General features: G+C 49.7%; 1 protein-coding gene across 2 annotated transcripts; it reads left to right on the top strand.

Annotated features, from left to right (window-relative positions):
- The first annotated feature begins 3896 nt into the window (after positions 1-3896).
- Positions 3897-8169, top strand: ERAL1 (Era like 12S mitochondrial rRNA chaperone 1). 2 transcript variants are annotated; one of them, XM_024128029.3, is made up of 11 exons: positions 3900-4192; positions 5336-5463; positions 5578-5655; positions 6068-6114; positions 6276-6337; positions 6504-6616; positions 6702-6950; positions 7092-7241; positions 7364-7444; positions 7560-7610; positions 7707-8169. In XM_024128029.3, the coding sequence occupies exons 1-11, from the start codon at positions 3910-3912 to the stop codon at positions 7794-7796; spliced, it is 1332 nt and encodes a 443-aa protein (XP_023983797.1). In that variant the 5' UTR covers positions 3900-3909; the 3' UTR covers positions 7797-8169. The 2 variants fall into 2 exon arrangements, with proteins under 2 accessions (XP_007121787.1, XP_023983797.1); XM_007121725.1 differs by having other exon boundaries at positions 3897-4192; positions 7560-8169.
- The last annotated feature ends 867 nt before the right edge of the window (positions 8170-9036 follow it).

Here is a 9036-nt window from a genome sequence, read left to right as displayed (position 1 = left end):
TAGGAATAAACCTACCTAAGGAGACAAAAGACCTGTATGCAGAAAACTGTAAGACACTGATGAAAGAAATTAAAGATGATACCAACAGATGGAGAGATATACCATGTTCTTGAATTGGAAGAATCAATATTGTGAAAATACTACCCAAAGCAATCTACAGATTCAATGAATCCCTATCAAACTACCAATGGCAATTTTCACAGAACTAGAACAAAAAATTTCGCAATTTGTATGGAAACACAAAAGACCCCAAATAGCCAAAACAATCTTGAGAAAGAAAAACGGAGGTGGAGGAGTCAGGCTCCCTGACTTCAGACTATACTACAAAGCTACAGTAATCAAGACAGTATGGTACTGGCACAAAAATAGAAATATAGATCAATGGAACAGGATAGAAAGCCCAGAGATAAACCCACGCACATATGGTCACCTTATCTTTGATAAAGGAGGCAAGAGTATACAATGGAGAAAAGACAACTTCTTCAATAAGTGGTGCTGAGAAAACTGGACAGCTACATGTAAAAGAATGAAATTAGAACACTTCCTAACAAACATACACACAAAAAATAAACTCATAATGGATTAAAGACCTAAATGTAAGGCCAGACACGATAAAACTCTTAGAAGAAAACATAAGCAGAACACTCTATGACATATATCACAGCAAGATCCTATTTGGCCCACCTCCTAGAGAAATGGAAATAAAAACAAAAATAAACAAATGGGACCTAATGAAACTTAAAAGCTTTTGCATAGCAAAGGAAACCATAAAAAAGATGAAAAGACAACCCTCAGAATGGAAGAAAATATTTGCAAATGAAGCAACTGACAAAGGATTAATCTCCAAAATATACAAGCAGCTCATGCAGCTCAATACCAAAAAAACAAAAAACACAATTCAAAAATGGGCAGAAGACCTAAATAGACATTTCTCCAGAGATATACAGATTGCCAACAAACACATGAAAGGATGCTCAACATCATTAATCATTAGAGAAATGCAAGTCAAAAACTACAATGAGGTATCACCCCACACTGGTCAGAAGGGCCATCATCAGAACAATCTACAAATGATAAATGCTGGAGAGGGTGTGGAGAAAAGGGTACCCTCTTGCACTGTTGGTGGGAATGTAAATTGATATAGCATGGCACAGGGGGATCAGCTCCGTGCTTTGTGACCACCTAGAGGGGTGGGATAGGGAGGGTGGGAGGGAGATGCAAGAGGGAGGGGATATGGGGATACATGTATGCATATAGCTGATTCACTTTGTTATACAGCAGAAACTAACACAACACTGTAAAGCAGTTATATGCCAATAAAGATGTTTAAAAAATATATACTGATAGGAGGAATATAGTACAGAGAGAAATTGTCTATACAGAAAAGAAAGGATAGGGGCTTCCCTGGTAGAGCAGTGGTTAAGAATCTGCCTGCCAATGCAGGGGACATGTGTTTGAGCCCTGGTCCAGGAAGATCCCACATGCCGCGGAGTAACTAAGCCTGTGCACCACAACTACTGAGCCTGTGCTCTATAATCCGCGAGCCACAACTCCTGAGCCCCTGAGCCACAACTCCTGAGCCCACGTGCCACAACTACTGAAGCCCGCACACCTAGAGCCCGTGCTCCGCAACAGGAGAAACCACTGCAATGAGAAGCCCACGCACCGCAATGAAGAGTGGCCCCCATTCACCACAACTAGAGAAAGCCCGCACGCAGCAACAAAGACCCGAGGCAGCCAAAAAATAATTAAATAAATAAATTTATTTTTTAAAAAAAGAAAAGAAAGGATAATTCATGGAACAAGGTTTCTGAGGGGGTAAAACAGCCTTAAGATAGGAACATTTATTAAGAGCCTACATTGTTCTAAACCCTAGATTCAAATGAACATATATTAAATGTTTATTATCATCTGCATTTTACAGATGAGGAAACCGACACGTGGAGAGTTTAAATAACTTGTCCAAACTCACACAGCTAATAAGTGGCAAGCTGAGATATGAACCCAGGCAGTCTGATTCATTTGATTAGTCTCTCCTAACCTCACAAAATACAAAATTCCCCCCACAATATCCTTTGAGAGAAAATCTCTGGGAAAGAAGAGAATTAACAAGACACTTTGACTCATTTCCCCTAAGTTTTTGTGTCATCCCTGGGATTCTTTCACTGTTATCTGTTACCAACACTGTAGTATTTAATATGTGTTCCTTGGGTGATATTTGCATTTATGCAATTAAGCTCTTCAACTACTGTTTAACCTGAAATTTCCCTTCACCTAAATTGCAGTTGAAATGGTATTTCACCTAACTGTGGATGAAGGAAGATTTGTATTTTTCTGATTGTCGGCTGTCTCATATTTAGTAGCATCTTTTTCTTTGGACACCCATATGCCCAAAGAACATCCAGAATATCATGTTCCAAAAAGGTTGTTTCTTCTACTAACAGAGCAGGCAGCCTGAAAGCTAGAACCTGACACCATTTGCAAACCATCAGTGCATCTGGCTACCCAAGGCTCTGTCAACTCATGTCACTAAGAGCTTCTCTGGACACTGAGCATCCACTCCGACAACAGCAGCCTGGCCAGTTGGTTCTTACCATCCTCCAACAATTCTCCCCTCTCTGTCCTACATCATCCATTTCTTCCTCTCTACTAGGTCACTACCTTGAGCAAACAAAAACCTCCCATCTTAAAAAAAAGAAAAAGGAAATCCTCTCTTAACTCCACCCCTCTCATGTTACCATTCTCTTTTGCTCTGCTCCTCTGGGAAGAGTTGTATATATATTCTGGCCGCCCTCAATTCCTTTCCCCTCATTCTCTCTCCTGCATTGGCAGGCGGATTCTCAACCACTGCGCCACCAGGGAAGCCCCCCCTCATTCTCTCTTAAACCTATTCCATTTAGGCTTTCACTCAGACCATCCTACTGAAACTATTCCTGTCAGGTCACAGGTCACTTAGGTATCTCTCTCTCTCTCATACACACACACACACACACACACACACACACACACACACGGCCCCCCAGGATACAAGTCCCGTGCTGGAGATTTCTGTCCGCTTTGTTCATTGTTGTATCCTCAGCACCTCCAAACCCGCGACATTTATCCCTCAATTCCAAAAGTCTGACTGAGGCTTCAAAGGATGAAGAGAGGGCTTAAGGCCACAGATCGGCCAAGGTATATCAAGTTCCTCAGGCCGCTAAGGCAGTCCGGGAGATCCCAGGTGACTAAGCCGCTTCTTCTCCCTTTGCAGACCCTCTGGTTTTTCTCCAGAAAGGAACGGCCTCAGAGAGGAGATAGTAGCCGAGTCTTACAGGAGGGAAATCCGGGTCTGCTGCTCATCGGGAACACCGACCCCTCCTTACAGGAGGCTCCCATAAAGTAAAGGTACAGACTGCCGGAGGCCGCTGCCGACGCTAGGCCAAGCCAGAGGGGCACTGGGAGGGGATCCTGCAAGCCTGAGGCTGGAAAGCACTAAAAAGACCCTCAGGGGGAGCAGTACACGGTCCCACGCCCCGCACCATCCCTCCTTCGTTGCGCGAGTTTCTCCCGCTTAGTGAGGTCAGGCGCTAAGAGAACGATTTTGCCGCTTTGCCTCGTGGGAGATGTAGTCTTTCATGAGGCAGGGCTAGAAGGACCTTCTACAAAACTTTGGCAGGAGAAGAAGAAAACACGATGCGTATGGGAATCCAAAACGATCTTCAAGCTCACACAAACTCTAAATACACTTTTTCCCCGTTCCTTAGCCTCGGGCGGTCTCCAGAGCGGTTCCAACTCCAGCCCACCTCCAATGTCCCATGTTCCTCCGCTCTGTTCGGGCCGATCTAGCTCTCTCCCGCTCGCTCGCCTCTCCGCAGCACTGTCCAATCATAGGTGCGTTCCTGGGAGTTCCCGGAGTGCCTTGCGGTTGCGATGGCTACCCCCGGCCGGGGAGGGGTTGCGCTCCTTCGAACCGTGTTAGGGGTTTGGCCGCCGGCTCTCGACGCTGCGAGGGAATGGGTGATCCGGCTCCCCTCGCTCTTGGGCAGTCAGCAGAGGTGTGTCTCCTGTGTCTCGGGCCCGGCCTTCTCTGGTCCCCGCCTGGCCTCGGCTTCTCGCCCTAATGGCCAGAACTCAGCCCTGGACTGCTTCCTCGGACTCTCTCAGCCAGACTGCTCGTTGAATTTTCGCGTCCCCGCCGTGTCCGTGCACAGAGGTAAAGGGCCCAGATAGATTTGTCTGGGACTGTCACGGTTTTAGCACTGAAAGTCCCGTGTCGGGGAAACCCCTCAGTCTCTGGAGATACCGTCTTTGGCTCTGTATTACAGAAAACGATCTTGAGGCCCCGAGAGATAGAAGCGAGCAGTGAAGGATCTCATAGGAAAGAGATACTAGGTTCTAAGAGTTTTCGAGCCAGAGGGAACCGATCTGGTCACAACCACAGACGTTCACAAAGAGCAGGAGATTGAAGGGCCACAGGCATGGAAGAGTTGTGGCTCTCTTTCCTCACATGAGGAGCAAACTTGACCCATCTACTTGTCAAGACACTGAGTTACAGTTGGCCCTTGAACAACTCGGGGCAGAGGTGTTAGGGGTGCAGAACCCACGCAGTTGAAAATCCTCATATAATTTATTGTGGGCCCTCCGTATATGCAGCTCCTCCGTATCCACGATTCCCATCTGAGGATTCAACCAACTGCACATCGCACAGTACACATTTAGTGAAGAATAAAAAAACAAAACCTGCGTATAAGTGGACCAGCACACTTCACACCCATGTTGCTCAAGGGTCAACTGTACACCTGGAAATAGCACCCTGTATTCTTCAAGTAGCATAGACTAAAGGCTGAACACGAAAACTGGTAATTACGATGCAGTGTCATAAGGAGCAAATACAGAAAGACTGAGAGAGCTTGCAGAGCCTTCATTGTACCCTTAGTAGGGTGAGATAGAGCTGGAGGGATTTCTGGCTTTATCTGGTATAGAGATACTTTCACACATGTGTCTACATTTACTGGGCACAACTACACAATACGATTCCACAAGATTATTGAGTATTAAGTGCCAGGCATTGTGCTGAGTGGTTTTACATAATTGCCAATTGTCAAAAGAAGGTTATACAGTAAGTAGTTACCATCAGTATCATTTCTGCTTTACATATGAGAAAACTAAGGAGCTTAGAGAGGTTAGAGAACTTGATAAAGGCATATAAACAAAGTAATGGACAAAGCCAGGTCTCGGCTTCAACCTGATGCACTAATCTTGTATCCGTATTCCCTTTGTGGATGGGTAGGACCAAGTACCTGACAGGGGATCCAAGTTGCACTACCTCTCACTCCCCTCCCATTCCCGCACACAGATGAGCAGGATCTCCTCTTGGTCCATCGCCCCGACATGCCTGAGAACCCCCGAGTCCTACGAGTGGTCCTCCTGGGTGCCCCGAATGCAGGAAAGTCAACCCTCTCCAACCAGCTGCTGGGCCGAAAAGTATGTTGCATCCTTGACACCCCCCACCCTTTCAATTCTCACTTCTTACTGTGCCTTCGTGGATTGTTCTAGAGGGATCTGGGACCTCACTTGGGGTTTCTTTGTTCCTGGCAGGTGTTCCCTGTCTCCCAGAAGGTGCACACCACTCGCAGCCAAGCTCTGGGGGTCATCACAGAGGAAGAGACCCAGGTGGTGGGTACTTGCAATGGATGTCCAGCAAACAGGACAGAGGTTGAAACTAAGAGGGTCTCCCTTACTGTTAAACCTGAAGAAAATGATGCTTAGGCTCACTTCTCTGAGGGAAGGGGGCTCCTCTTCCTTTAGGCCTATGCAGTTCTCTCTCTACCTTCCCCCTTTGGCATCTAGTCAGAAAGGACTCACTGCCTCTTTACTGCTTCCTAATCTTCCAAATATTCACGGTTGTTCTCTTTCTCCTGGATCCTATCTAGAATTAAAGCAAGGCTGGAGAGTAAAAATTTGAAGTCAGCTTGGCCAAGAAGTGGGGGCAGGCTCCTGACATCAAGGGTGGGTGACCTTTCACTACCCAGCCATAATCTTTCCTCCTGGGGTCGGGGGTCTGGGCATCTCTCTTTCCTGATTTTAGATTCTACTTGACACACCTGGCCTCATCAGCCCTGCTAAACAGAAAAGGTAATAGCTGGGGAAACGGAGTTGTAGGGGGGAAAGGTGTTGAAGAGAGAGTGGGGAGATTCCATCATAGGGGCTGGAAAACCCCCTTATCACACCCCATCCCTCCTCAGGAGGGCATCACTCCCAAGACCCTTCCTGATCTATGTGTGTCTGTCCCTCAGGCACCATCTGGAGCTCTCTTTGTTGGAAGATCCATGGAAGAGCATGGAATCTGCTGATCTGGGTTAGGCTCAGGATGGGAATCTGAAGCCCAATTTACATGGTCATGGCCTCTCATTGCTGATAGTTTGGGGGGATGGGGGTTGGCCAGATCCCATACCCTGGAAGTTTGGGGGGTTGGGGGAAAAGAGTGGTCATAACCTTGTCCTCTCTACGCTGCCAACTTCCAGTTGTGGTTCTTGTGGATGTCTCGGACAAGTGGACTCGGAACCAGCTCAGTCCCCAGGTGCTCCAGTGCTTGACCCAGTTCTCCCAAGTCCCCAGCATCCTTGTCATGAACAAGGTGAGTACCACCTACCTGAGGAAGGGGTCTACTTCAAGGGCCCCGTCTCACTGACCACAATCCTCTGCCCGTCCCCCACCCCCAGGTTGATTGCCTGAAGCAGAAGTCAGTTCTCCTGGAGCTTACAGCAGCCCTCACTGAAGGTGTGGTCAATGGCAAGAAGCTCAAAACGAGGCAGGCTGTCCGCTCACAGCCGGGCAACCATTGCTCCAGCCCAGCAGCTAAGGGCCCAAACACACTGTCTGTGGGAGACCCTCAGCGGACTGGCTGGCCCCACTTCCAGGAGATCTTCATGTTGTCAGCCCTAAGCCAGGAGGATGTGAAAACACTAAAGGTCAGTTAGCCTTGACCGTAGCCTGGCCCTTGGTTTCCACCATGTGAAGACAAGCCTCAGAGTTCCTCCTCCTGGAAGTGAGAGTGAGAGGAAAGTCCTGCTTGGGACTGAGATGCCTACCTACTCCCTCTGTGCCCATAGCAATACCTCCTGGCACAGGCCCGGCCAGGGCCCTGGGAGTTCCACAGCGGAGTCCTCACCAGCCAGACGCCTGAGGAGATCTGCGCCAACATGATCCGAGAGAAGCTCCTGGAGTACCTGCCCCAGGAGGTGCCCTACAACGTGCAGCAGGTGCAGGCACAGTTAGGGGTCATGGGGCTCTCCATCGGGCACACACCCGGAGCAGACAGCTGGGTCCCAAAGAGGGCGTGGGTAGGGGCCTGCCTGACCAGTCATGATGTCTCCCTGTGCAGAAGACGGTAATGTGGGAGGAAGGGCCAAACGGGAAGCTGATGATTGAGCAGAAGCTTCTGGTGCCCAAAGAATCTCACATGGTAAGCAGGGCCAGGCCTGGAGGAGGGACCATTACTCTGTTAGGCAGGGGTTCTTCCCTGATTGCTTGGAGCTCTGAGAGCAGGCTCACGTCCGTGTCTTTTACCCCACCCTCAGAGGATCCTGATCGGTCCGAAAGGGCACCTGATCTCCCGGATGGCACAGGAGGTGGGCCGCGACCTCATGAACATCTTCCTCTGTGAGGTTCAGCTCCGCCTGTCTGTGAAACTCCTCAAGTGACCACTCTCTGATATCTTTCCCAAGGCATCCCCACCCAAGCTGCTGGCAGGAGCCACTGACCAGAACTGCCCCTACCTGAGGCCTGCAGGGCCTGGAGCTGGGCCTGGACAGTGACTGGCTGGCTGACCGCTGGGTGGCTGGCCGAGTCTGCACAGCCCCTGCCCGGCCATGCCTCCTTCTGGAGGAAGGAATCTACCTTAGCCTGGTTCCCACATAGTTCCTCTGCCTGGGCCTGTAGCTACTTAGGTCTTAGAAGCTGGCCCTTTGGTGTGGGAGCACTGCTGCCACCTGGCATTGGGCCCAGAGCTTCTTCCTGAGTTGTTAGCAGGGAGATCTTTCCCCTCTCCCCTCGGTTCGTACACCTTGCAGCTGTGTAAGGATCCATGTGTCCTGAGTGAGATAGTGCCTCCCACCTGCTCCTCAAGTCCTTGATCCCTCCCACCCACCCCTCTCTCCAATCTCGGATGCTAATAAAGTTAGAAGACAAGCAGCATTCTGGGTCTCATCTTTATTTCTTTAGAACAGGAGAGAGAAAACGTACCCATTCCCTCCACCCCTACCCCGTTGTCTGAGCTGGAGTCTCCCTCCCTTCAGTAGGCTGCTCCAGGGTCCCGAGCAATCTTCTTGGCACGTTTTCTGGGTGCAGCAAGAGAACCGTTACCATTACTAAACTCAGTAATGGTAACGGTTTCCTCGCCACCCCCAAGTGCCCTGGCGGTCGGCAGGCTGTGATAGGCTGAGCAGTGAGCACGGTGGGCTTGCAGCAACCCCTGGCCTCCTCATCAGCCTCCAGAGCTGGGAGTACCCGGACTAGTACATCATCTATACTGTAGTGTCTCATCACAAACTTACAGTATATGATGATATCCCAGCCAGGGCCCTGCAGAAGGCACAGGGAGCATGGCTTGGAGAGCACTGTGGCAGAGAGAGCCAGGCGCTGGGGGCACAGCAGGACAGGTCAGGGATGGACACACAGAGCTCCCCACTCCCTGGCCGGCATCTCCTTGATTCTGTGGTCAAGGGCAGCCTGAAGGGGACTGATCCAAAGAGCCCTTCAGAGCTAGGGTCTGTTGAGATGTCCTTAGGGACCCAGCGCCGGAGTTTAACAAGCCAGAGATCACATAATGAAGCAGATTTCCTCTGGTCAGACCAACAAGCAGACAGACCCAGAGGAGGAACACTTACCTGGGGCTGGAACTGCAGACTAAGGCCTTTGGAAGTAGGGAAACCCTATCCCTCCTGCCTCTCTACTCAAGCTGCTCCCTTTTAATCCACCAGCCGGCCCCTCCCCTTGGGTGGGGCACTTTCCCGGGTTCTGGAAGGCCCTGCCTCTTAACCCTTTCCCTGCTAGACT

The sequence above is a fragment of the Physeter macrocephalus genome, chromosome 14 (genome assembly GCF_002837175.3).
Source record: "Physeter macrocephalus isolate SW-GA chromosome 14, ASM283717v5, whole genome shotgun sequence".
Taxonomy (NCBI): domain Eukaryota; kingdom Metazoa; phylum Chordata; class Mammalia; order Artiodactyla; family Physeteridae; genus Physeter; species Physeter macrocephalus.
This window is presented reverse-complemented; position numbering and strand designations above follow the sequence as displayed.

Coding starts and splice junctions, on each gene's coding strand:
- ERAL1 (XM_024128029.3), top strand. CDS start 3,910: ATGGCTACCCCCGGCCGGGGAGGGGTTGCGCTCCTTCGAACCGTGTTA. Junction 4,193..5,335: donor CGCCGTGTCCGTGCACAGAG/GTAAAGGGCCCA, acceptor TCCCGCACACAG/ATGAGCAGGATCTCCTCTTG. Junction 7,611..7,706: donor TCTCCCGGATGGCACAGGAG/GTGGGCCGCGAC, acceptor ATCTTTCCCAAG/GCATCCCCACCCAAGCTGCT.